General features: G+C 51.8%; 3 protein-coding genes across 3 annotated transcripts in view; 1 reads left to right on the top strand and 2 right to left on the bottom strand.

Annotated features, from left to right (window-relative positions):
• The window catches only part of plxnd1 (plexin D1), a gene marked incomplete at its 5' end in the record, with an annotated part of 65,695 nt that extends 54,674 nt beyond the window's left edge, over positions 1-11,021 (top strand). The window contains 9 exons of the mRNA XM_084445604.1: positions 1-77; positions 1,280-1,343; positions 2,876-2,910; positions 4,347-4,451; positions 4,577-4,740; positions 4,825-4,972; positions 8,194-8,334; positions 8,436-8,510; positions 10,194-11,021. The exon at positions 1-77 is cut by the window's left edge and continues 27 nt beyond it. Coding sequence (XP_084301730.1) covers positions 1-77; positions 1,280-1,343; positions 2,876-2,910; positions 4,347-4,451; positions 4,577-4,740; positions 4,825-4,972; positions 8,194-8,334; positions 8,436-8,510; positions 10,194-10,310 — 926 coding nt within the window. The 3' untranslated portion in view covers positions 10,311-11,021. The remainder of the gene's footprint in view (positions 78-1,279; positions 1,344-2,875; positions 2,911-4,346; positions 4,452-4,576; positions 4,741-4,824; positions 4,973-8,193; positions 8,335-8,435; positions 8,511-10,193) is intronic.
• A 1,158-nt stretch (positions 11,022-12,179) lies between these two features.
• On the bottom strand, positions 12,180-14,654 carry exorh (extra-ocular rhodopsin; the record flags this gene model as incomplete). The annotated part of the gene is made up of 5 exons (XM_084445243.1): positions 12,180-12,305; positions 12,398-12,637; positions 12,795-12,960; positions 13,527-13,695; positions 14,294-14,654. The coding sequence occupies 5 exons, from the start codon at positions 14,652-14,654 to the stop codon at positions 12,180-12,182; spliced, it is 1,062 nt and encodes a 353-aa protein (XP_084301369.1).
• Positions 14,655-16,925: 2,271 nt separating this feature from the next.
• The window catches only part of ift122 (intraflagellar transport 122 homolog (Chlamydomonas)), a gene marked incomplete at both ends in the record, with an annotated part of 24,138 nt that continues 13,563 nt past the window's right edge, over positions 16,926-27,500 (bottom strand). Inside the window, 11 exons of the mRNA XM_084445603.1 lie at positions 16,926-17,012; positions 17,616-17,780; positions 18,020-18,096; positions 18,930-19,058; positions 19,289-19,400; positions 19,583-19,748; positions 20,861-20,961; positions 22,145-22,242; positions 22,392-22,532; positions 24,721-24,823; positions 26,906-27,077. Of these exons, the coding sequence (XP_084301729.1) occupies positions 16,926-17,012; positions 17,616-17,780; positions 18,020-18,096; positions 18,930-19,058; positions 19,289-19,400; positions 19,583-19,748; positions 20,861-20,961; positions 22,145-22,242; positions 22,392-22,532; positions 24,721-24,823; positions 26,906-27,077 (1,351 nt within the window). The remainder of the gene's footprint in view (positions 17,013-17,615; positions 17,781-18,019; positions 18,097-18,929; positions 19,059-19,288; positions 19,401-19,582; positions 19,749-20,860; positions 20,962-22,144; positions 22,243-22,391; positions 22,533-24,720; positions 24,824-26,905; positions 27,078-27,500) is intronic.

The following is a 27,500-nucleotide window of genomic DNA, read 5'->3' as shown; positions in this document are numbered from 1 at the left end:
GGATCCTGCAGGACCTGGACAACACTACGCTGATGGAGGACGGCCGGAAGAAGCTCAACACGGTCGTCCACTACCAGGTGTGTGTGTGTGTGTGTGTGTGTGTGTGTGCGCGCGTGTGTGTGTGTGTGTGTGTGTGTGTGTGTGTGTCTGTGTGTGTGTGTGTGTGTGTGTGCGTGCGTGCGTGCGTGCGTGCGTGCGTGCGTGCGTGTGTGCGTGTGTGTGTCTGTGTGTGTGCGCGTGTGTGTGTGATTGTGTGTGCCCGTGTGAGTGTGTGTGTGTTAGAGGGAGAAAGAAAAAAAGAGAGAGAGGGAGAGAGAGAGAGAAGGAGAGAGAGAGTGTCAGTGTCCTCGTCCTGTGGTGTCTGTTATCTCGCTATCCTTATGTGTCCCTGACACTGTCATGCTCACCACGGGGGGGGGGTGTGTGGAGGGGATGGAGGGGGGGGTGAACTGTAACTAACAGCGCCGACTGAGGGAGAGAGCTGGATGTAAACACATTACAGTCATTTAGCTGACGCTTTTATCCAAAGCGACTTACAATCATTGCATTTAACTTAGGATGTCATTGTACTACTACTCACCAGAACTCACAAGTGTATCTCATTTCTAAACAAGTGACTGAGAGAGCGTAATCTAGTGCTCAAGGCAAAGTTCAAGAGTAAACGTGACCCTGTCGGTCCGAAGGGCGCCTCTCTGTGTTTGTAAACCTGCATGGACATTTCTTTGTGTGTGTTGTGTTTATATCTATGTGTGTATATTGTCTGTTTATCTTATCTGCTAGTTGTTGCAGTCATGCTGTTTGTGTCGGGTCTGTAACCAATTTGTGCGTGTCACCGGTCCGTGTGAGTGTTTACGCGTAGCTTATCTGTGTATTTCTGTGTGTCTCCGCGAGTTTGTGTGTGCGTAAACAGACGGCCGGTGACCCCTGACCTTTGCCCCGTTACCTGTGCCGTTAAGTGCTCTGTTTAGTTTTGAGCTGAGCCGTGAGAACGAGCTGTGAAAGCACCGGACCACAGCGTGTACCAACCGTCGAGGTTCATCGGCAAAGCTGTTCAATCCATTTCACTGTGTGTTGACTTTAATGAGCCTAGCCAGCCCCCTGCGGCAGACACACACACACACACACACACACACACACACACACACACACACACACACACACACTCCTCCCACCACTCTATCCCGGAGGCAGTGCTTTATGGTGCTGTTCTCGCGCCCCCCCCCCACCCCCCCGCTCCCCCGCTGACCCTTGACCTTGTTCCCTTTGACCCTTCCCACAGATCCCTGAGGGGGCGTCGCTGGCCATGAGCATGAAAGACAAGCGAGAGAACACCCTGGGGAGAGGTACGTCATCCTCACACACACTCCGTCACCTTGTCACGCTTAGGAAAACACACATGCTCACTTTGTCACGGGAAAGCATACACACTCACTTAATCACCAGATACATGATACTGTACGCCCGCGCGGCCGCGCAAACCTCACACCGGCACGGAGGACGCGCTCTCACTTAATCAATCGCAACACAACAAGCTCCGCCTCTCGCGCAGAACGCGGCCACTCCCGTTCGAGATGCGTGTCTCTCTCCCGGACGGCGAACAGATGGATGCGCTCCGAACAGCCTAAGCGCCGCCAAGAGCGCGGGCTAGCGTCCAGACAGAGCAGGGGCTTTTCCTTGTTTTCAACAGATGATTCTTCCTCCGGGACCGACGTGGGCCGGTCCGCTCCTGTCTCGCCAGACCAGGGCTCGGTTCTAGTTGACCCTGTCTGTGGCCCGGGGGGGGGCTCTCCTCCCACTCGTACCGGGCCGAACTCGGGCCTGCGTGGGCTGGTTCTGGAGCTGCCGGGTTCAGAGGGCAGGCCTAATGGGCCGGTCCGGTTCTCCCAGGCTAATGTAAAACACCTCTCCGCTCCCTGTGATCAGCGTTGAGGGTCTTCGACCGGGCCCGGTTCCAGAACATGACTACAGAACCGAGGCCCAGCCTGGAGTTATGGGAAGCCAGTCGCCCTGGGGGCTGAGTTGGATCTTGTGTGTGTGTGTGTGTGTGTGTGTGTGTGTGTGTGTGTGTGTGTGTGTGTGTGTGTGTGTGTGTGTTTAGAGCTCAGTATAAACCAGATCTCTTAACGATGCCGAAGCATTACTTGTTCATTACGCTGGCTCCAGGACCAATCACAGTCACAGTGTGTCTGTCTCTCTCTCTCTCTCTCTCTCTCTCTCTCTCTCTCCTTCCTCTCTAAATGTTCCCGTCTGCCCCCCTCCCTGCCCCCCCCCCCCCCACCCACCTTAATCACTCGCTCTCCCATACTCTCCCCCTCCCCCTCCCCCTCCGCTTCCCTCTTGTAATCTTTTCTTTTCCGCCTGTCACCCTCTCCTCTCTCCCTCTCCTCTTCTCTCTCTTCTCGTTCTCTTCTCTCTCTCCTCCTCTTCTCTCCTCTCTCCCTCTCCTCCTCCTCTTCTCTTCTCGTTCTCTTCTCTCTCTCCTCCTCTTCTCTCCTCTCTCCCTCTCCTCCTCCTCTTCTCTTCTCGTTCTCTTCTCTCTCTCCTCCTCTTCTCACCTCTCTTCCTCTCCCCCTCTTCTCTCTTCTCGTTCTCTTCCCTCTCTCCCCCTCTTCTCTCTTCTGGTTCTCTTCCCTCTCTCCCCCTCTTCTCTCTTCTCGTTCTCTTCCCTCTCTCCCCCTCTTCTCTCTTCTCGTTCTCTTCCCTCTCTCTCCCTCTTCTCTCTTCTCGTTCTCTTCCCTCTCTCTCCCTCTTCTCTCTTCTCGTTATCTTCCCTCTCTCTCCCTCTTCTCTCTTCTCTCTTCCCTCCCTCGGTCTCCACCTCCCTGATTGCTCATTGTCTCAATCCCTGTGTTTTTTCCCCCTTGTCCCTCCGCAGCTAAAGACCTGGACACAGAGAAATACGTCCACTTGGTGAGTAGCACCACACACATCCTCACACACACACATCCTCACACACACATCCTCACACACATCCTCACACACACACATCCTCACACACACATCCTCACACACATCCTCACACACACATCCTCACACACACATCCTCACACACATCCTCACACACACACATCCTCACACACACATATCCTCACACACATCCTCACACACATCCTCACACATCCTCACACACACACATCCTCACACACATCCTCACACACACACATCCTCACACACACATCCTCACACACACATCCTCACACATCCTCACACACACATCCTCACAAATCCTCACACACACACATCCTCACACACACATCCTCACACAACCTCACACACACACATCCTCACACACACACATCCTCACACACAATCAACAGCCCCATATGTGAGCTTTGAGCCCGGGGCCTTTTTCCTGCAGCTGCCAGGGCCGGTCAGCCCACCGCAGGCCTGACGCCGCTAGGAAGGGGGTGACTGGAGGTGAATAGGAAAGCTGCAGAGAGAACATGACAGCATTAATGCCGCTTAAGCCACGTAAAAGAAAAAATCTGGCCTAGGTTTTGGTTTTGGCTTTGACATAACGAGCGTTCTGGGAGACGACGCCGAGGGAGTTGTTTCCTAGCGGGGTTTTCGTGGCTGTTCTGTGACAGATTCGGTCAGGTCGAAAAGCGGTATTTCCTCATCCGTGCGGCTTTCGCGTTGACGTTGAAGCCCGCCGGAGCTTGTCAGATATGTGATACCTACTGAGAGAAACCCCGAGAATTTCCCAACTCCTAACATTTCATAAATCAAATGTTAGTCAGAGCTCCAGAAGGCCAGTGGGGTTTCCCTGTTCATTTCTCGTTAAGCAGAAGAAAACGTTATGAAAGTGGAGAATGTGCTTCTGAAACCTTTCCAGTTACAGCACTCGTGTTAAAGCTACAATATGTAACTTTTGCTGCGAGCCAGCTGGGAAGGAAAGTTGCGTCTACCAGGGTGAATTCAGTCAAATCAAATCAAACTTTATTTGTATCGCGCATTTCATACACAGAGGCAACACAGCCTGCTTCATGCTTCCGGTTTTTCTACGCACAGTTTGCGACAAATGGTCGTACAATAGTCGTACAATACCCGCCGTGTCGCTGATTGAATCTCGTTGTTAAAGCAGGCCACGCCCCTATGGGACGAAGCACCCTCACTCCGGAGCTGCATTTTTTTCTAAACTCTGGTGTAGTTCTCTGACGTAACGTTTTAGAATTGCTGTAGCAGAGCCAAACAGCGTTCTACAAAGACGCGGTTTCCCTCTCTCATCATTGCAACACAGAGATTATTAAATGTCACAGATCTTATGGAAATCGTACCTATCGTATCTTTAACATTCGGCTAGTTCGTTCAAGGTTTGGCCCTGACCCTTGAACTTTGACCCCCAGGTCCTGCCTCACGACGAGCATAACGAGAACAGGAAGTCCCACAGGCAGAGTCACCGTAAGAAGGTCCTCCCTGAGATCTACCTGACCCGCCTGCTCTCCACCAAGGTAAACACACACTCCTCTCATTGTCATCATCATCATCATCACCTAGCCTAGCATCACCATCACAATCACTCAGTGCTAGTGGTTCCATGTTCCGTGTTTGACACCGCCGTGTTCCGGTTCTGTAGGGAACTCTGCAGAAGTTCCTCGACGACCTGTTCCAGGCCATCCTCAGCATCCCTCCAGAGCGCCCCCCGCTGGCCATCAAATACTTCTTCGACTTCCTGGAGGAGCAGGCGGACAAGAGGGGCATCACCGACCCCGACACCCTGCACATCTGGAAGACCAACAGGTACAGTAGCAGGAGCAGCAGCTGGGGTCAGAAATGTGTTTCAAGCGCTTGACCGTCCGTCTCACGGTGTTTGCCTCTGCGTAGTTTACCTCTGCGCTTCTGGGTGAACATCCTGAAGAACCCTCAGTTCGTGTTCGACATCGACAAGTCGGACCACATGGACGCCTGCCTGTCCGTCATCGCCCAGGCCTTCATAGACGCCTGCTCCGTCTCCGACCTGCAGCTGGGCAAGGTTAGACGCTCATTTACATATTCACACACACACACACACATTTACATATTCATGCATAAGCCACACTGTCCATATCCTCTTATCCCTAGCAGCCCCCACATGGAAGCCCGTCTCATCTCCTTCTCCCCCCCATGGAAGCCCCTCTCATCTCCGCATGCCTTCTCCCCGCCTCCCCCTGACCCTTGACCCCCCACCCTCCCTCCATCAGTCTGACAGCCAGGAACCCAGTCGCCCTCAACTCATGTTGATTCAGCTCAGTCTGCTGATTCAAGGTCATGAGCACCAGGAATCTCTCCTTCAAAGAGCCGTGTGTGCGTGTGTGTGTGTGTGTGTGTGTGTGTGTGTGTGTGTGTGTGTGTGTGTGTGTGTATGTATGTGTGTGTGCGTGTGTGAGTGTGTGTGCGTGTGTGTGTGCGTGTGTGTGTGTGAGTGTGTGTGTGCATGTGTGTGTGCATGTGTGTGTGCGCGTGCGTGTGTGTGTGTGTGTTAGAGGGAGAAAGAGAAAAAAAGAGAGAGAGAGAGGGAGAGAGAGAGAAGGAGGGAGAGACTGTCAGTGTCCTCACTCCTCACTCCTCACAAATCATCCCTCATCCCTGCGATGCTCCGACCCTCAGCACGCACAGCTTCCCGCCTCTCTGGCCAACTTCCTCCCCAGAGAGACCAGCTCACCCAGTCATATCCCTCTGTCAGAGAGACCAGCTCACCCAGTAATATCCCTCTGTCAGAGAGACCAGCTCACCCAGTAATATCCCTCTGTCAGAGAGACCAGCTCACCCAGTCATATCCCTCTGTCAGAGAGACCAGCTCACCCAGTAATATCCGTCTGTCAGAGAGACCAGCTCACCCAGTCATATCCCTCTGTCAGAGAGACCAGCTCACCCAGTCATATCCCTCTGTCAGAGAGACCAGCTCACCCAGTCATATCCCTCTGTCAGAGAGACCAGCTCACCCAGTAATATCCCTCTGTCAGAGAGACCAGCTCACCCAGTAATATCCCTCTGTCAGCCGGAAACTTTCTGATTCAGACACTTGTTCACTGCTGGAGGCAATGCTCACATTACACGCACCCACGCACACACACACACACACACACACACACACACACACACACACACACACGCACAAACACACTCACACACACACTTTCGCACTCAGACACACATACACTCACACACCATAAAAATAAAAACCAAACCAGATGCTCAACCATTCTTTCCTCTATATTTCACTTTTACTTTTGACGTCTTCAAAAACAGGCTGTCAGCTTTGCTGTGAGCTACAGTATGTGAGTCTTACTGTAGGTGAGGAGGATGGACAATAAAGCTGCTCATATTGCCTCCTATTCACTTGCCAGTTTTTATATTTAATTTGTATGTTTTATGTGTGTGTGTGTCTGTGGGGACTGCAGAATGGGTGTGTGTATGTTACTGTAGGCATATGTGTGTGTGTGTGTGTGTGTGTGTGTGTGTGTGTGTGTGTGTGTGTGTGTGTGTGTGTGTGAGAGAGGGGATAGGGGACTGCAGAATGGGTGTGTGTATGTTACTGTAGGCATATGTGTGTGTGTGTGTGTGTGTGTGTGTGTGTGTGTGTGTGTGTGTGTGTGTGTGTGTGTGAGAGTGAGTGAGTGAGTGAGTGAGTGAGTGAGTGAGTGAGTGAGTGAGTGAGTGAGTGAGTGAGTGTGTGTGTGTGTGTGTGTGTGTGTGTGTGTGTGTGTGGTGGTCTGGGGAGTCAGGGTGAGGTTTGGGGGTTTGGCTTAGCTGTGGCTCTCTGCAGGGGTGAGAGAGCTAGGAAACTCAGCTCTGGCTGTTTCCACGGAAACCTTCTTATCTGGCGCGCTGCAGACGGACAGTGGGTCTCAGGGTCACTGGGGGGGTCGCAGGGTCACGGGGGGTCGCCAGGCAGATGGAGGAACCACAGGAAGTGACCTTGTGGACAGGAAGCGAGGGATCCCTATCAGGAGGAGCGACAGGGGCAGTGACTGAGTCTTCCAGTCCCTTATCCCCTCTCACACACACACACACACACACACACACACACACGCGCACACACACACACACACACACATATGCCTACAGTAACATACACACACCCATTCTGCAGTCCCCTATCCCCTCAACACACACACACACACACGCGCACACACACACGCGCACACACACACGCGCACACACAGACACACACACACACACACACACATATGCCTACAGTAACATACACACACCCATTCTGCAGTCCCCTATCCCCTCAACACACACACACACACACGCGCACAAACACGCACACACACACACAGATGCCTACAGTAACATACACACACACACTCGGCAGTCCCCTATCCCCTCAACACACACACACACACATACACCGAGATGCCTACGACAACACACACACACCCACTCTGTAACTTCAACATGTACAGTAGAGACCTAGATGACACATACTGTATCACATTATATGCAGCGCAGCACATTCTAAAGTTGGCTGTTCTGTTCCCCACCCTTCCTCTCTCCCGCTCCCTCCCTTTCTCGCTCTCTCCCTCTCACACGCTCTACATGTCTGCACACACACACACACACACACACAGCCCCACGCACGCACACATGCACACACACACACACACACTCACACACACACACAACCCCATTCACGCACACACACAGCCCCACGCACACACACATGCACACACACGCACGAACACACACACACAGCCCCACACACGCACGCACACACACACACACACACACACACACACACACACGCACGAACACACACACACACACACAGCCCCACGCACACACACATGCACACATACGCACACACACACACGCACACACACATACTGTTTCACACTATACAAGTAGATGACTACAAACACCTAACCCTCTAACTAAACCTTGAAGAATGTTTTCAGTCCCATTGTGAAAGCCCTTAGAGAGTGAAGTGGAAGGTGTATGTAGGAGTATTGTTTTGTCTGGAAGGGCCGGCCGGCCGGCTGTATGACTGTGGTTTCCCATGATCCCTCCCTCCATTGTCCTGGCTCCATTGTCCAGCCACAGTTGGACCACAGACGGAGCTTTTTCAATTTAGGACCACAGTCATTGTAACTGCTGACTGGACCTTTGAGAGCACGCTGACCAAGTACACCGACACTTCCTGCTCACTCTCGCCGTACGACGAAGAGTTTTATTCACTCTGAGTTTTGCCCTCGTTGTTGTTTTTAGGACTCCCCCACCAACAAGCTGCTGTACGCCAAGGAGATTCCGGAGTACAAGAAGAGGGTGCAGCGCTATTACCAGCAGATCCAGGAGATGGCGCCACTGAGCGAGCAGGAGATGAACTCCCACCTGGCCGAGGAGTCACGGGTGAGAGACGCGGGGAGGCGTGGCCCGACGCGCAGAGCGATAGCGCCCGCCGTGCTGTTCCTTTAACGCCCCGTCTGTCTCTGCTGCTTTTGTTCCCTCAGAAATACCGAAATGAGTTCAACACCAACCTGGCGCTGACAGAGATCTACAAATACGCCAAGAAATACAGAAACCAGGTGAGAGCCCTCATCTCCAGATGTCGGCCAGATAAGCCGTCGGACGCGTGTGGACTGGCTCTGCAGCATCGTCATCGCCTGTGGGTCTGGGGGTGGTGGGGGGGGTATCAGAATTGGGGCTCTGATAAATGATGGAGGTTTGGTATTCAAGACTCAATGGCCGAGAGGAAGTAGTTCACCGGAACAGAATTGTACATCAGACTCTAGATTTATTGAGTACAATAGCAGACAGGATCCTGGGTCAGTCACAGATACACAGTATACAGTGAACTCTGATCGGACAGTCTAGCGTTGAGTTTGTCATCTATTATAGTCATGGTGTGGCCGGATTCTATACATAGTTCAGTCTTACGCCCTTATACATCAGTATCAGTGCCTAGTTGGCTTTTACTGTTTGCACCTGGTCTTCTCTCTATTCCTAGATTCTGACCATATGTGTCCTGGCAGGAAAAACTGGACTAGTCAGCAGAAAACCTCATATCAGGCTCACACTCAACCAGAGAGTCCACATTTCACAACGCCTCCCTCTCAACCAATCAGAACCCAGATATCCTCACGCTTTTCACATCCCCGGCCGCATCCCCGATTCAACGTCTCCTCGATATCTCCCGCGCTCAACGCCGTAGCTACGGCTCAGATTGCGTCGGTCGCAGTGCGTGGACCGATGTGCGTTCTTTCCTGAGGTCCGGCCTCTCGTTCGCCTGAGGAGGTCGTCCTCGAACCCTTCCCCACCTCGTACTGTAACGCACCCAACAGATCACATTACATTACATTACATCACATTACATTACAGTCATTTAGCAGACGCTTTTATCTGACTAACATTTATGCGACTAACAATAATTGCATTTAACGTAGGAAAAGCCAAGTACTACTGTACTACTTGCCAGAACTCACAAGTGTATCTTCTTTCTAAAACAAGTGACTAAGAGCATAATCTAGTGCTGAAGGCAAAGTGCAAGAATAGCAATCTAAGTTACAGAGTCGATCCTTCTGTACTTCGTACTTCGTCTCCTTAACCCTGACCTCACGGGACCACTGCAACAATCCCTATCTCTGTAACAACACCACAAATGTGCTAAGTTAGCCCTAGCAACCCCCCCCACCCCCACCCCCAGCTGGCCCCCGGGCCCTCGCCGGCCCTCGCCTGTTCTCTGGAGTGGCTCAGGCGGTGATTACTGTGTACTTAGCGGAGGGCCCTCATCACGGTCCCGTTGTGCGGCAGCGCTCTTGTCGTTCTTCGGCAGCGGCCCAGGCCAGGAGCTCACACAGCCGTCTCTGAATGGCCCCTGATTGCCTATTCTCTCCCCGCGCTCGCGCATGCCGGCAAAGCCCGCCGAGCCGATGACAGCTAGCAGGCATGAAAGGCGGCCGCAGATGTGGGTTTTGTAAACACGCGAGCAGGAAAGGCGGCGGTGGGACCCAGATGAGCGTGACGACTGGAGGACCGCTGAAGTGCTCTGGTTTTGCGTTCTTTCTCGCGTCGGGTCGTTCCGTTCTTTCTCTGTCCGGGCAGGTGGCCGGCTTCCTCTCCTGTACTTTAGAACGCTTGAGAGACGCTGAAACTTGTCTTTCTCTCCATCTCTCTCTCTTTCTTGTTCTCTTTGTCAGATTTTTGGGGAGGGTAGATTTATTTTGTAAGATTGAAGTTGTGGTTATTGTTAAAACTCATTCTCCTCTCAGGTGGTGAACGCTCTGGAGTCCAACCCCACCGCCCGACGCACTCAGCTGCACCACAAGTTTGAGCAGGTCATCGCTCTGGTGGAGGACAACATCTACGAGTGCAGCAGCGAGGCCTGAGTCTCCCTCCGCACGGCCCTCCCTTCTCTCCACACCACTCCACCCGCCTCCCTCTTACCTGGGGGTGACAGCCCAGGAAAGTCCCCTGCCTTTTTCCGCGCGTCCTGGCCTGGGAGAGACGGCAGGCAGAGCTTCAACACTGACCAGACCAGCTCTCAGACCAGACTGAGGGAGGACTGACTGCCTGAGGAAGGCTTTGGGCTTGAGACAGAGTGGAGGCGGGGCCACCGGGAGACGGGCCTTCTTCTGGGTGATTTCACCGTCGCTGCGACCTGGAGTCCCGGCGGCCATCTTTACGCACTGAGCCCCTCCTTTGGGAATGAGCCAATGATGCACTGTACTGTATGATAATGTCCATAGCAATATTTATAGATGTGTTCTAATGCTTTCAAGTGGTCCATCAGTATGATAGAGAATGGCACACTCCTGTTTTTTTTTTCTTGCAACCTGCACTGTTCTCAGGTTTGATTGGTGGACATGGCAAATGACGACATGGCTTAAGGAGTAGAGTATTTGAGAGAAAGAATTTATTTAGGTAACATTCTTGGTCATTGGTTAAATGGCTGGACTATATTCGATGAGATATTATGTGCTTCAATGGGAAGAGTTGAATTAGTTTGAAGACAGGTTGATACTGTACAGTATGTGCATTTGTGAAGGGAAGAAAAGTGATCAATGAAAAGTGGGAAATCTGTAGTTTAATGATCTAATACGAGGAAGAATTGTCTGGAATTATTGTATTTCTGATGCCAAATGATAAAATACGCTATTTAGAGCTGCAATATTGTTTCAATATTACACAATGTTTCTCTGAATCAATCAATAGTGGTTATCAGTATCCGGCTCACCCACAACATTTGAAACCTATTATGGTATGTTTATGCCATCTTAATTGGTTGCAAAGGCCTACGACCCAACAGCTTATAAAGCCCATCTGGAAGTTTTCAGAGAACCTCGTAAATTCAGAGGAGAACAAACATACAAAACCAGGTCCAGCAGATTTTGAGCTCCATATTTATTGCAAGACAAGGAAATATTACTTCCACAACATCCTAACTTTGTATAATCAACATGAACTTCAGAGCTGGAACACTTTTTACAGGCACACAGACACACACGCACACGCGCACACACACACACACATGCACACACACACACACACACACACACACACACACACACACACACACACACACACACACACACGTTCTCTCTCTGTCTCAGGAGGCAGCCTCTCTCTGGTCAGGTCCATCTGTTAATACTCACGTCTCCATCTATGCCCGGAGCTACAGGAACCACCTCTGCTTTAAGATGGAGGGGGTTACAGACCAGCACACAACTCTCCTAACACTTAATGGGAGGTACAACCTACAGTCAACAAATTTAAAACTCATTTTACCTAAGTATTCAACAAATAGATACTTTGAAGCGCATTAAAGGGATAATCGAAACATTAATTGATGTTATTAATACTGTGTCATCTGACGTATCTTTATGAATTGTGGCTTTTAGATTAATTTTTTTATTTTTAAATCTCACCGATAAGTGATTGCAAGTGTTTTAGGGGAGGGAAACCCATGGAACGTGTTCAGTTGGACGAGCACCAAGGACACAGCCTTGTAATGACGGTTACGACTTGGTGATGTCAACTAAGCACTTTCCCTGGGTTGGTTGGACTCAAAACACACACACACGGTAGTCTTTGAGTCGGTCTGTGTGTGGTCAGCCACACGGACGCAGACTGGCTCCTGTGGTTCAGACTGACCGAGAGGTAAGTCGAGAGAATTGGCCAATGGGAGGCTTTTCTGCTTGGCGGTGGGCGCCCAGGCGTACTGGGTCAGTGCGGGATCGGAGTGCGGAGGTCATAGGTCAAGTGGGGACCACCTGGCTGGAGGAGACGGAGGAGGACTGGGTTTTAGAGGAAGAGGCGGGGACATCTTCTTCTCCGAAGGGATTATTCCCACAGCACACCGTGGTCAGCATACAGTTCCTAAACTACAGGACACAGAACAGGGATATTGATGTCAATTCGCACACACACACACACACACACACACACACACACCATGTCTCGCGGCCTGCGGTACCTGTCTGTTGAGTAGGATGTAGATGACTGGGTTGTAGAGGGCAGCGCTCTTAGCGAAGAAGGCGGGGCCTGTCATGAAGACGGGGCCAAACTCGGTCCCCTGATTGGCAAAGATGTACCAGGCCACGCTGGCATAGGGCACCCAGCACACCAGGAAGGAAATCACCATGACGATCACCATACGTGTCACTTCCTTCTCCGCCCTCTGAGTAGTCTCAGACTCCTGCTGCTGGGCTGCAGCCTAGGTTCACACACACACACACACACACACACCCCCACACACACACACACACACACACACACACACACACAAAGGTGATTACCAAACATACAATAGCATAATCCGTCATACCATGATTCGATGTTGTGACATCGTGGAATGCAGCAGGGACACCTACAGCCCGGACTGTGCAGAGTAAGCGGTTGTAGCAGAAGAAGATGACCACAAGAGGGATGGAGAAGTGCAGGATGAACATGTAGATGACGAACGAGGTGTTGTTGAGCTCAGGCTTCGGGGTGTAGTAGTCAATCCCACAGGAGCACTGCATGCCTTCTGGGATATACCTGCATGGACACACAGAACACAAAATATCATATATCTACAACATACCAGCATGGACACACAGAGCACAGAACATCATAGTATCTACAACATATCTGCAAGAATCAACCATGCAATATTGAATATCATAGCATTTACAACGTATCTATAGCAATCAACCATGAACTACAGAATATCACAGTATCTACAACATGCCTACGGGAATCTACCATAAAGCACATCTTCCTAGTGTTTATGTAAACAGAGGTGTTTCAGTCTGGTTCACCAGCCATGCATCAGGGCCCTGTTCGAGCTCTAGAAACGCAGCTTTCCTAATAGCAGATCTCACAAGACCAGACATGTCAGAAAACATGCGCTTCTCTGCACAGCTGTTGCCAATTGACTGGCGTCAGATCAGTGATTTCCCCACGGATAGGGAGGAATCAAATCAAACTGTATTTATATAGTGCATTTCATACAGAGGCAACACAATGTGCCTCACAGAGAGAAAGGGAGGGGGGGTATATATAGTCATCCCTTTTAGAGACTGAACAGGGGCTACTAGGACCCTGGACCCTGGCGGGCGTACCTGGACCAGCCCAGCAGCGGAGGCACAGCACAGGTGAGCGCCATGATCCAGGTGAAGGCCAGGCCCACCACGGCGTGCTTGGTTCCGAAGCGGAAGTTGCTCATTGGCTTACAGACCACGATGTAGCGTTCGATGGCCAGGACCACTAGAGACCAGAGGCCGATCTCCCCTAGGAGGGACCAGACAAAGGCACAGGGGCGCTGACGCACAGAACAGAACCGTACAGAACAGAACAGAACAGTACAGAACAGAACACTTATATCCAAAGCGCTTTACAATGGCCTCTCATTCACCTATTCACACACACATTCACACACCAATGGCGGCAGCTGCCATGCAAGACGCTATCCTGCTCATTGGGAGCAATTTGGGGTTCAGTCTCTTGCCCAAGGACCCTTCGACAGGTAGTCAGGAAGAGCCGGGATTTCGAACCGCCGACCCTACGGTCATTGGACAACCCGCTCTACCTCTGAGCCACAGCTGCCCCATGTTACTATGTACAGTAGACAGGCTTCACACAAATATACAGTATAACAGTGTGTTAAAAAATATCCTGTGCATTCATATAGCCACTTACATGCTGTGAAAAATGTAGAATGGTCACACACACACACACACACACACACACACACACACACACACACACACACACACACACACACTACCTTCCCCTGTAATCAGAACTACATAAAAAAAATCAAACCATCCACTACTAGATCTACCCAAGAGCTGAGCAGAGCAGAGCCAGAGGCCCCTCCTCTGTTTACCTCCCAGGGTGGCGAAGAATCCCTCGATGTTGCAGCCGACGACCCCCAGGACGAAGTAGCCCTGCAGGGCCGTGTAGAGGGTGACGGTGAAGCCGCCCACCACCATGAAGAGGTCCGCCACAGCCAGGTTCAGCAGGATGTAGTTCAGGGCGGTCCGCAGCTTCTTGTGCTGGACGGTGACGTAGAGCGTGAGGAAGTTGATGGGGAAGGCGGTGAAGATGAGGAAGAGCATGTAGGCGGCGAGCAGCGAGTACTTCCAGGGCTCGGCCAGGTAATACTGAGGGGCCTCGAACGGGCTCCGCACCACGCCCGTCTTGTTAGACATGGGCACGTAGAAGTTGGGGCCCTCCGTGCCGTTCATGGTCGCTGCTGTTGGTGTGTGTGTGTGTGTGTGTGTGTGTCTATCCCGACCGTGGGACAGAGATAAGAAGAGAGGAAGCCCTTTCCCTCCCCTGTTAGGATGAGAGGTCGCAGTTCAGTCCCTTTTTGCCAGGAGGGTTAGATGCAGGAATGGACGGATGGATGGATGGATAGATGGATGAGGGGAGGAATGGATGGATAGATCCTGCCGTTGAGACGTGGTTTGCTCTGCAGCCCCCCGAGGCGCAGCCCCTTTTAACAGCCTGCTGGGATTAGGGAGGTGCATAGACCAAGGTCAACAGGGACAGATTTCGGTAACTCTCTTCACTTGCCTTGTCTCTCAGACACACACACACACACCGTAGCTATTAATCTAATAGCTAGGCTATGGCTGTGTATGGCTAGGAAGGTTGTGTCCTACAGTGGAGGACTCAGGCTGTTTTGAAGGGCAGGGGCATCTACTGCATGACATTGTGCCCCATCAGCGCGCAAAAAGGTCTGATGCATCATGCATGGTGAAATAGTCTTTCATCCTTGGAGTTAAGTTAACTTATTCTAACCTAACCTAAAGGATACATCTGGGAAAAAATAGGGACAGTAGCCTACAGATTGAGAAACATCAAAATGATAGCCTGGACATGATCCCATCAGCCCCTAGCAAAAACGCAGACAACATTTGCCAATGACGATACAATGTGTCTTGAATGTAAGCAGGGTTTGAATATTTGGTGGCACCCCTAGAGTTCATTGCAAGGGCTCTTTTCTTTTCTCTCTTGGAAGGGCATCTAAGAGCCTTTTAAAATGCGTTTTAAACGATCAGATCACGTGGACAACGAGACACATCATCGTTTACACCCGTGTCTATCATGCGTCTCAGTGTCCAGCTGACCACTTGTGTTCGTATATAGTAACCGTAACTCACGCACTGCGCGTGTCGCACAGCTGTTCCATGTAAACAAATGTATCAAACAAATCAGTCGGTTTGACTTAGAGCAAATTGAAAAAGTGTTAGCTGGGCAAGAGGATACTTCATGAGTTTTCATCAGAAAGGCACTTGTAGAGAACCTCACATTTATCCCATTGTAAGGGCACCTGTATCGCATCACATTTTCTCCACTGAAGGGGCATCCATTAGGAAACCTTCCAACATTGTCACGCATTGCCTACCCTTTATAGCACTACATCACATTCTCTCTACTGGAAAGGTCAACTGTTAGGACACTGATGTAGCACCATAGAAGGGACTATATCACAGCACCAGCACAAGTAGTTTACCTTTGGAAGGGCACCCATAGGGAATGTCCCTCCCCCCCGCCCCCTGACTAAGCCAGTGGACCTACAGATGCCCCTCCTCCTACATACCATCACCATCATCACCACACAAAGCGTCATCACGACACTACGAAGACATGATGGTAGGTAAGTTCTATTGGGGTCTGGCCGCCTGAGAGCATGACATGGCAAACCTTGTCAGGATGGAAGTCAGTGTCTGTGAATGTAATTTCCAGAGTGCTCCAACTCATTTGCGTCAGAGGTAAGATAATCCTTCAACTTTAAGCAGAGCGTAATACAGACAAGCTCAAATCTGAGAACTGCTGCATATACACATACACACACACACAGAATATTGAAAGATTTGATTGGAGTTTATTGGAAAAAGCTTTCACATAAAAAACAACAATGCAACCAATTTGACATTTACCTTAAACCATGCGTGGACAAAACAATGCCTTCACAAACAGACCACAACAATAACAGTGAGCATAACTGTCACCACCAATATATACATTGTAACGTTCAAAAGGAGCTAACTGAATTTCTCATTTGTGATTTGATAGAAGTTTGATACAAGTCTTGGTAGAGTGAGTCATTTAATCGGCTGCTCATTCCCTTTCAAATGATGTAATCTCTGTGACATGCCCGGAGTAATCTGATCCCCTTAATCCTGTCAGGCTGATCGGATGACGAAGCGCTTTGCTTACAGGCTGTAATGACAGTCAACATGGCGCCGCCTCAATAACAAAGGACCCGCACTTATGAAGCAGGGGTGGAACAAAACTTCTGATGTTGTGACGAACACTTCCTCCACATTCATACAGACGGATGGGCAACGTGAGGGGGGCTGGTTTGATGGATCGGATGAGTATCAACTCTCCAAATAAATATTGAGGATTTAGGGGGGCCGCTGTGCATCATCAGAGGAGAGAGACTGACAGCAGACCGGCTGGAGAGGAGGAGAGACAGGAGGTGAGGGGGACGCGGTCCGGCCGGCTCAGTTGGGCTCGTCGATGGGCCTGCGGCAGTAGGGACAGCAGTTGTGCTGAAGCACCAGCAGCTCGTAGTCCTCACTGTGGAACATCTACAGCACACAGGAAGGAAGGATCATGGGAAATAACCAAATCAAAACTTTATTTGTATAGCGCATTTCATACACAGAGGGAACACAATGCGCTTTACCAAGGGAAGCATACAGAAGCTAGAGCCACACTCTTAAAGTCGCACTGAAATGAAAAAAGCATTCTGTCCCATTTTGGTTCACATAATTAGTCATAGTGTTCACCTATTCAACGATGTATGCCAAAGAAATTAAAAAATTCTACTTTTATTGTAATCTTATATCAAAGTATATAATTTCTTACTTCCTGGAAAACGGTAGGTCATGTGCAGTGACGACAACAGGTACCTTAGATTTTAGGCCAATAATCTCACGACATCCACCCGTCAATCAACGCTATCCTTCTATCGAATCTGTCTAAAGTTCTTAAAACCCGTCCACTTGTCAATGTTCCAATCAAATTCCTCTAAACATATGTCCCACCCTCATAGCTTGTTTGCATCGGAAATACGTCAAACTACGGAAGTTAGATGATCTCAAACGTCCGTTTCAGTGCGACTTTAAGTGTAGATTATGGGTGAGTACTTGGAGGTACAGTGTATGTGTGTGTGTGTGTGTGGTTGTTACCTGGAAGCAGGAGGGGCACATGGTGATGCTGACGTCAGGCAGTAGGGAGCGGTAGTACTCCCACTGGAGGGGTTTGGGCCAGCGCTTGATCAGGACGTCCCTTCTGCTCATGGAGCGCAGCACCGATCGACTCACCGTGACGCGGACGAACTGAGAGCCCCCCTGCTGCACACACACACACACACACACACACACACACACACACACACACACACACACACACACACACACACACACACACACACACTAAGCAGACTGAGAGAAACACACAGACTGGCAGGAAGAAACTCTGAATCGCATTTCTTTCATGTTCTCCTGTAGCTACTCCTTTCTTCCCTATCTTCTCTCTCTACCTTTCTCACTCCTCCCTCCCTCCCTCCCTCCTTCCCTCCCTCCCTCCTCACCTCGAAGCTGAGCTTGGACATGAAGGGGTCCTCCTCTGTTTCATCAACACCGTCGTCCAGTTTCAGAGACTGGGACTCTGACAGTGGTTAGTGAAGGAAACCGCTGTAACCACCAGAAGTCTCTGTCTAAACACTCATGCACTCACGCACACGCACACACACACACACACAAGAAAGCTCTCCATTTAACCCCCCGACCCCATTAGGACAGGTTCCAGAGGGAGGTGGGGGGGGTCCTCTGAGCCTGAGGCCTGTCAGTAAGTGTGTGGGGGGGGGGGGGGGGGGGGGGGTGGCAGAGCGGACCCTAGTGCCCTTGAGGGGGGCAGCCAGCCTAATCCCCGTCGCTGGCTCTCAAGAGGGTTAGTGTCATTAATACCAGAGAGCTTCTCTAACCCTATTAAGTCCCAGGGCTGAGATGACTGAGCTCCTGGAGGCTTACGACATGCGACGGAGCTCGGGGCCAAACCGCCGCTCGCAATCCCAAATGAGATGCGAATGCAAATGTGAATCTCGCACAAACACACGACCAAAACGTGGGTTGGATGTAGGGATGTTAATAGTTAATCGACTATCGATTTATTGGCGATAAGAATTTATTTGAGTAAGATTTGGTTACTCGATTAATTGCTTGTTAATGGAACAGAACTTTACGATCGTTATCAACGGGAGTTGCGTGAAATGTAATCATGATTTAAGGTCTGACTGCACATGAGGGCGCCCCGCCATGTAGTGAAGGCTAATTGGGTTCCCGGGAAATTTCAACGACACAGCAGAAGACACAAAAATGAAGCGAGCACAGCGCAGTCTGGCGTGGGACGTTCTCATCAATTAATCGACCATCGTTCGTTAAGGTTAACAGTTATTGATGAATGAAATTCCTTGAGATGTGCAGCCCTAGTTGGAAGGATACCGCCGCTGCTCATTTCCTGCCAGCGAGCCGTCTTCCTGTCCGGCCGCGGGACCTCCAGGTCGATCAGGGACACGGCCTCCTCGTCGGTGATGCCCTCCTCCAGGTAGAACTCCACCAGGGGAAGCACCTCTACACACAGGGGTACGGAGCATGAGGACCACACACACACACACACACGCACACACGCGCACACACGCACGCACGCACGCACGCACGCACACACGCACACACGCACACACGCACACACGCACACACACGCGCACACGCGCACACACACACACACACACACACACACACACATGCGCACACACACACCGGATGTACTGTGTGGTGTACTGTGAGCGAGATAGATGGGTAACCGTAGGAGGACGCTGAGTAGATGAAGGGCTGTTTGCAGTTGATGCACATGCTGCCCTGGTTGTTCAGCAGGGGGTTGTTGGTGGAACAACGGTAACACATGGGAATCAGGTCCTGGGAGACACACACACACACACAACACAACACAGGTTACACACCTGCAAAAATGCACACATTCACGAGCACACGGCAAAACAAATACACACACAGTTCATGCAGCGAGCACAAACAAAACCCTTATTAAAAGCCACAGTAACACACACACACACACACACACGGTGCGCCGCCACGCCCACCTCGCTGTCGTGGAAGGGTTTGGAGCGCACGGTGAGGCTGCCCAGGTCTATGGACTCCTGGAAGCGGGTGGGGATGTGCAGCTCCTGCAGCTTCTCGTAGGCGTGCCTGGCCAGCTTGTAGGCGCCCAGGGCGCGGCTCTCCTTGGCCAGGGCGTACAGCGTGTTCCTGGGGGCCCGCCGTCAAGGAGAACCGGGATAGGCCCCCCGACACCGCGGCGATGGCGCCGGAGAGCGTACAGAGATAGTAATCATACTGCAAACGCAGACAATATGTAAACGTTTAAAGTGCATTTCTATATTGTCTCAGTCAGATCAAGATTTCTGAGTCTGTGAGAATTGACTCGGTCTGTCTCTCCTCATCAGGGTGAATATACAGTAGTGTACAGTATCTGGGCTAATCTCCGCTGCTGTCTGCCAGCAACCACACTGTACTCTATCCCTCACTCAGTCAGCTGCCCGGTGATCGGCTGGTCATTCTGAAAGTAGTACCTCAACCTCAGTTTGCGTGTGAGCGTGCGTGTGCGTGTGTATCCGCTTGAGTGGGGGAAATTGTTTTCTTTTGCTTGTTTTTATTTACATGGAGGAGGATTGCGGGAGAGAGCAGCGACTCAGAGGCAACGCCGGGTCGATGACTTGCAGCTGTAGAAGCCAGGCGCTGGCGTTCCTCCATCTTCTTCTTCTTCTCCTCTCCGCAGCTCTGGCTTAGCACACCACACGGTCGACCGAGTGGTGTCTGCGGGGTGGGCGGAGCCGCAGCGCGATGCTGTGTGGTGTTATTCTGACCGGGGTCGATCCCGGACTCTGCTAAGCCCAGAAATCCCAGTTCAACGTTTTTTTCTGATGAGCTCCGTGAGGCCGGTGAAGATTCCACACGCTGACACCGGGATTTCCTCCTGGCAGGACGGGATTTCCTTCCACCCCTCTCTGTGTACCGAACGTGTGTGTGTGTGTGTGTGTGTGTGTGTGTGTGTGTGTAAGTGTGTGTGTGTGAGAGTGTGTGTGTGTGTGTGTGTGTGTGAGAGCAGCAATCAGGGACTTTGTTTTGGTTACTGAGAATGTGCCTCTTTCCTGGCATGTTCTCTTCCTTCTCATACCTCCTCTCTCTCTCCCTCCCACCGCTCCATTCCACCAGGCCCAAATCTCTTTTCTCATCTTTTAATTCCCCTCTTTTCCTATTCTTCCTAGCACCCCCCCTCTCTCTCCAGCTAAAATTACTTTCTACTTTATTCTCAAATAATCATACAGGTCCGGGCACTACTTTGTGAAGAGGAAGGATACACTTTGGAGATGCCCAAGGGTACGTCCTTGGTGAGGTTGTGCAGCAGGAACCTGGAGATGTTGAAGAGCGTCTCTGGCATGTGGGAACTGAAGGGTTCATCCTGGAGAACAGCCCGCAGGGAAAAAGGTATAAAAGGAGAAAGAGGTTGGGGTTGGAGAGCAAAGGAGAGAGAGAATTAATAAAATAAATCACCCTAACCCATACAGCAGCTTTGGGGTCAGTGTAGGTTTGGGGTGAGGGTTCTTCGGTAGGGGAACCCAAGAGGCCTGGTGACTCCCTCCTCCTTCCTTCCACCCCCTCACAGACCCCTGTGAACCCCCCCCCCCCCCCCCCCTCAGGCTGACAACACAGACCACTTCTCCCTGGGGACGCCGTCCCCTGAGGACCACTCTCTGACATCAGTCACTGGCAAGAAGGGCTCGCCCGGTTAGTCTGCCTGCCCGAGAGAGTTAACGTGATGTATAAGTTTGGTTTCCTGCTCTGGACTGGATCACAGTGACTCCACACTTCGGGGGGGCGTGGCCCCCCCCACACCAGAGCAGCGGTGTGAAAACAAGCAGAGAGCAGACAGGATGAGAGCAGACAGGATGAGAGCAGACAGGATGAGAGCAGACAGGATGAGAGCAGACAAGCTGACACCGGCGGGGCCCCCGGGCACGTCTAGAAGCGGGCGTGGCCCCGGGGGACTCCGGGACGACGGCCCGGTGGCGGGGGCCAAGATTAATCGGCCGGCCGGTTACCATGAAGACGGGGTCGGCGAGCAGACGGTGCTGATTGGGGACGGAGCGGGGTCGTAGCCGAGGCGACGGGGCTGTTAGGGTGAGGGGGGTGGGGGACTAGATCTCCAGGAATGTGTTCTAACTGATCTCGTTGGTGCGTCTGAGTCAGATAGAATCATGTTTTGTGGCGGCATCCAGTTGAAGTAATGACCTGCTTGATATGGACGATGTTCCGTCTGGCCCTTACACTCCCGACTCTCTCTCAACCCTTATTCAACTTACACTCCCGACTCTCTCTCCACACTTATTGAACTTACACTCCCGACTCTCTCTCAACCCTTATTCAACTTACACTCCCGACTCTCTCTCCACCCTTATTCAACTTACACTCCCGACTCTCTCTCAACCCTTATTCAACTTACACTCCCGACTCTCTCTCATCCCTTATTCAACTTACACTCCCGACTCTCTCTCAACCCTTATTCAACTCCACTGTCAAGCTGCGCCGCTTAAACCGAACCCGATCTGGGTCTGCTCGGTCCACCTCGGAGGGCGTGGTTTTACCGTGTAGCGCTGGATGGAGTGGTAGACGTGGTAGAGTTCCGCCAGGTGCTGGAAACGCCTGAACTTCTTCAGCATCTCCTCCCTCTGATCTTCGCTTTCTAGCTCACACACACACAGACACAGACACACACACACACACACACACACACACACCAGTAGCTGTTGAGACCCTGGTGTGCAGCCCAGGTACTGTGGCTCTATGCCTGGTCAGCGGTGTGTTGGTGCGTGGGTGGTCTGGCCACCTCACCCCTGGCGATGTCCAGACACTGCATGGACAGCATCCAGTAGTAATACGCCGCGTCGTTGAACCTGCTCTCCACCACGGCATTGTGGGTAAGCTGCTCCAGCACCTTCACGGCCTCGCCCTGCCGACCGGCCTTGTGGAACGCTGGGAGGGAGGAGAGAGGGAGGAGGGAGAGAGAGAGGAGGGAGGAGGGAGGGAGGGAGAGAGGAGGGAGGAGGGAGGGAGGGAGAGAGGGAGGAGGGAGAGAGGAGAGAGAGGGAGGAGAGAGAGGAGGAAGGGAGGAGAGAGGGAGGAGGGAGAGAGGAGAGAGGGAGGAGGGGTGGAGAGAGAGAGGGGAGAGGGAGGGAAAGAGAGAGGGACGAGAGAGGGAGGAGGGGTGGAGAGAGAGAGGGGCGAGGGAGGGAGAGAGAGAGAGGGAGGAGGGAGGGAGGAGGGGTGGAGAGAGAGGGAGGAGAGAGGGAGGAGAGGTGGAGAGAGGTGGAAAGAGAGACGGAGGGAGGAGAGAGGGAGGAGTGGTGGAGAAAGGGAGGGAGAAGGGAGGGAGGAGAGAGGGAAGAGGGATGGAGAGAGGGAGGGAGGACGGAGGGAGGGACAGAGAGAGGGAGGAGAGAGGAGAGGTGGAGAGAGAGAGGGGCGAGGAGAGAGGAGGTGTGGAGAGAGAGAGAGAGAGAAGGAGGAGGGAGGGAGGAGGTGTGGAGAGAGAGAGAGAGAGAGAGAGGGAGGAGGGAGGGAGTGAAACCTGTTATGGTCTGCTATGAAACACCGGTCTGTAGCGCTGCCTGTGCCAGACTAGAAAAAGTAACAGAATACTTTGAAGAATCTGTGCTGTGTTGAACACTGTAACGCAATATCTAATGTGACACGACTGGTGTCTGAGAAACATCTGACACACAGCAGTATGAGAGCTAAACCACCGCCAACACACACACTCCCACTCTCACACTCTATTATACAGCCCTGAAAAAACGCTGACACACACACACACATACGTTTAGATAAACACACTCCCACATACACACACACACACAAACACGTTTAGATAAACACACACACACACACACACACATACGTTTAGATAAACACACTCACACATACACACACACGTTTAGATATATAAACACACACACACACACATACAGTATGTTTAGATAAACACACACACACACACACACACACACACACGTTTAGATCAGCACACACGCACGCACGCACGCACGCACGCACACACACACACACACACCACTCCATCTAAATGCCATGGACAATTTGTACTTAACGTATAACGAGACAAAGATTTTCCTCATTTTTCACTAATAACCACAAACCGGTCTCTCCCAAATGTCAAACAGCATGGCACTTAGTGAGCCGCTCGGTAATAAACATGTGTCCTATTGCTCATGCTGCTATCTGTGCTAATGAGAAGCAGCTTCGGGGAGGTGACCCAGCCGCTGACCCCGGCCCACCAGCCCTATGGGGGGGGTCAGGGCGTATTACTGGCAAATATTTATCAGAGCAGCCAGCCGGATAAAACCCCAGTCAGCTGCTGCTGGTTAGTGTAAGGTAGCCCCCCCCCCCCTGCTCTCTCAAGAACACACACACACACACACACTAATGATGATGAATATGGGTAGAGGTCTGGAATCCCATAACTCTATGGTGTAGCATGGTTACAGTTACTAAGCCCCGGGCATGCCTGACGAGCTCCGGTTGCCACGGTAAGCGTTGCTCGGCAAGAAACCTGGGGTATAAAAGTAAATTACAATCACTGGTACGGTAACACTACACCGCACTACTGCTTACACTCAGATACACCTCACAATCAGCACAATACTAGATCACCGGCTGCAACACAATCAGGCTTGCTAAGCTCTGGGCTGCTCAGAGAGGCAGAGAGATATTATGCAGGGATCAGGCAGCAGGGAGAGTAAATATGCACGCAGAGAGATCACAATTATAAATCTGTGTGGTGATTATGACTCCTCTGAGCCAGCGAGAGGAGGGAGGGATGGAGGGAGGGAGGGAGGGAGGGAGGGAGGGATGGAGGGAGGGAGGGAGGGAGGGAGGGAGAGGGAGGGTACACACAGTATAGATGGGTAATCATCATCAGCGGTGCTTGTAGTGCTGGTGATTAGACCCGTGTTTGTCACTCGGCTGACGGTCGGACCTGTTCTGCTCTGCCAAGGATCAGGTTCTACATGAGGAGCCGTCAGTCGGGAGGGAGCAGTGAAGCACGCGCGGGTCCAACACTGGCCAAACGTTTCCATCTGCGCCTGAGTCCGGTACGTCTACTGGGCCAAGTGTGGATCAGCAGGAGCCTGGTCTCTACTCTCACCTTTCTGCGCCTCCTCGAAGCGGTCGTTCTCGGCCAGCCACTGGGCGTAGGGCACGTAGACGTCATCCTTGAACTGGACGTGTTTCTCTACCAGAGAGAAGGCCTGGGACAAGGGAACAGAATGAGAGAGAGAGAGAGAGAGAGAGAGAGAGAGAGAGAGAGAGAGAAAGAATGAGAGAGAGGGAGGGAGAGGGAGGGAGAAAGAAAGAAAGAAAGAGAGACAGAGAGAAAAGAATGACAGAGAGAGAGAGAAAGAAAGAAAGAAAGAGAGAGAGAGAGAGAGAGAGAGAGAGAGAGAGAGAAAGAAAGAGGGAGAGAGAGAGGGAGAGAGAGGGAAAGAGACGTAGAGACAGACAGTGGGGGGTTTCAGATAAATCATGCCATTAAAATGCATGTAATGATTCAAGGTTTTATTAGCTCATAGCTTAGGATATGAAGGAAACTTGATCAAGGGTTTGCCTAGCAGGCAAGATGCCCATGGCAATACCAGCTGTAGGTCATTAGGAACGTACAAATTTAGACACAGGCATCCATTCCAGCCAAAACATGAACAATGTGCATTGTTAATAAGAGAAATTAAGACACAACTAGACTGATTCCACATTTCATAATCAATTTGTGTGCAGCTGGCGTGGTTTGAATGACTTGTGGTGGAGACGTGTGATAGGGCCCTGCGGATACATGTCATGTTGACTGATTAACACAAAAGTCGCATGCAAAATCCCAACGAAGAACACACACACTCGTCACACCCTCTGTGTGTGTGTGTGTGTGTGTGTCAGAGTAATCCTTCCTGTGTCCCTTCCAGCCAGTGAGCCTAGTCAGGCCGAACCCAGGACAGGCCCAGGTAGAGCAGGTAGGGCCGTACTGTGGTAGGTGGTCTGTTGTCTCTCAGTGTCCACCCACCTCACGTGTGTGCGTGTGTGTGCGTGTGTGTGTGTGACCGTGCGTGTGTGCGTGCGTGCGTGTGTGTGTAGCCATGGTCCTTCAGCCTCTTGAAGTAGGCGGCACACAGGATATAAAACATTACAGCTCACACTCTCCCTTTCCACCTCTCTCCCTCCCTCCCTCCCTCCCTCCCTCTCTCTCTCTCTCTCTCTCTCTCCCTCCCTCCCTCCCTCCCTCCCTACATCTCTTTATCTCTCCTTTCTGGATCAGATAAATACCCCCAGCACCATTCCGTTTCATTCCTCTGATGGCGCGCCAAGCTCATGTGAATGTGATTTGATTTAATGTTCTCATTTTGGCATCGCCTCCGTTCGACTGTGGAAACGGCCAGTGTGATCTCCGCAACTCCCCCGGCAGGGATAAGCGCTGGAGATGGGTTTAGGAAACGCAGCGCTTTCTCCGTGCCTGTGTGTAGGACAAGACGAGTCTGGTGGGAGGGGTCGGCTGATTGGAAACAGAACAGAGCGTTTAGCTAATTCTCTTTAGTGCTTGAGAACGTTTTGTGTTTCTCACGTTCTAATCATGTCGGTTCTGCGCAGCTCGGATTCAGACGAAATCTCGTCAGATTAGTGTTGGTTTTGTGGACTTTTATGGTTTGGGGTTTTGTCGAGCAGAGAATATGCAGACTCGTCGTTTTGTGTTCTGGTCAGAAACTTGACAACTATGAGACAACTACAGACCGCAGACCTTGGTAAAAATATGATAGGCGCATATTCTGTAGCGAATGACGTATTGCACATTGCTATGGTGGGTGTGTGTGCGTGCGTGCATGTGTGTGTGTGTGTGCGTGCGTGTGCGTGTGCATGTGTGAGCATCTGTTTGTGCGTGCGTACGTGCGCGTGCGAGTGTGTGTGTGCGCGCGTGTGTGTGTGTGTACATGCGTTACATGCGTGCATTCCCCCCTGACCTCGTCCCAGTGACGGGCCTTTCCCCCCTGACCTCGTCCCGTGCGCGTGTGTGTGTGTGTGTGACCCCTGACCTCGTCCCGTGCGTGTGTATGTGTGTGTGTGTGTAACCCCTGACCTCGTCCCAGTGACGGGCCTTTCCCCCCTGACCTCGTCCCGTGCGTGTGTGTATGACCCCTGACCTCGTCCCGTCCATGTGTGTATGTGTGTGTGACCCCTGACCTCGTCCCAGTGACGGGCCTTTCCCCCCTGACCTCGTCCCGTGCGTGTGTGTTTGTGCGTGACCCCTGACCTCGTCCCGTGCGTGTGTGTGTGTGTGTGTGACCCCTGACCTCGTCCCAGTGACGGGCCTCTACGTGCAGCTCCACCAGGGCCTGCAGGTCCCCCATCTTGGAGTAGGTCTCCGAGGCGAAGCCGTGCTGCTTCAGCCTCTTGAAGTAGGCGGCACACTTCGCCAGGGGCTCGCGCTCCGCCTTGTCCAGCTTACGGGCGATGTCTATCAGCCTGGAGGGGGGGGGGGAGAGATGGGCTCAGTTAGTGTGTGTGTGTGTGTGGTTTTAGGCAGAGCCTCACAGGAGACCCTTTTATAGTGTAACCCCCCCCCCCCCCCATGCGCCCTTATCTCCCGCTGAGCACATCATGCCACGTGTTCAGAGTATGTGTTCAGAGTACGTGTTCAGAGCCCTCGCTCGCGGCTGGCGTCGGTCTCTACGGCTGATAAAGCCTGACAAGGGGCCGGCTAGAGCTGTTCCATGTGTCTGTTAATGTTTGCTGGATCTGCCTTTAGCCCTGGTGGTCTTTGGGTGTGACTGACAGCTAGCAGACACTGGGGGGGGAGGGGTCAGGGGGGGGAGTGGGGGGGGGGCAGGGGGAGTTGTGATAGGCCCGGAGCCAGCCTTATCCATCTGCCTGCTTCTCAACGACACA

Source organism: Borostomias antarcticus (assembly GCF_949987555.1).
Source record: "Borostomias antarcticus genome assembly, chromosome: 11".
NCBI lineage: Eukaryota > Metazoa > Chordata > Actinopteri > Stomiiformes > Stomiidae > Borostomias > Borostomias antarcticus.
Note: the sequence above shows the minus strand (reverse complement) of the source record. Positions and strands in the feature narration are given on the sequence as shown.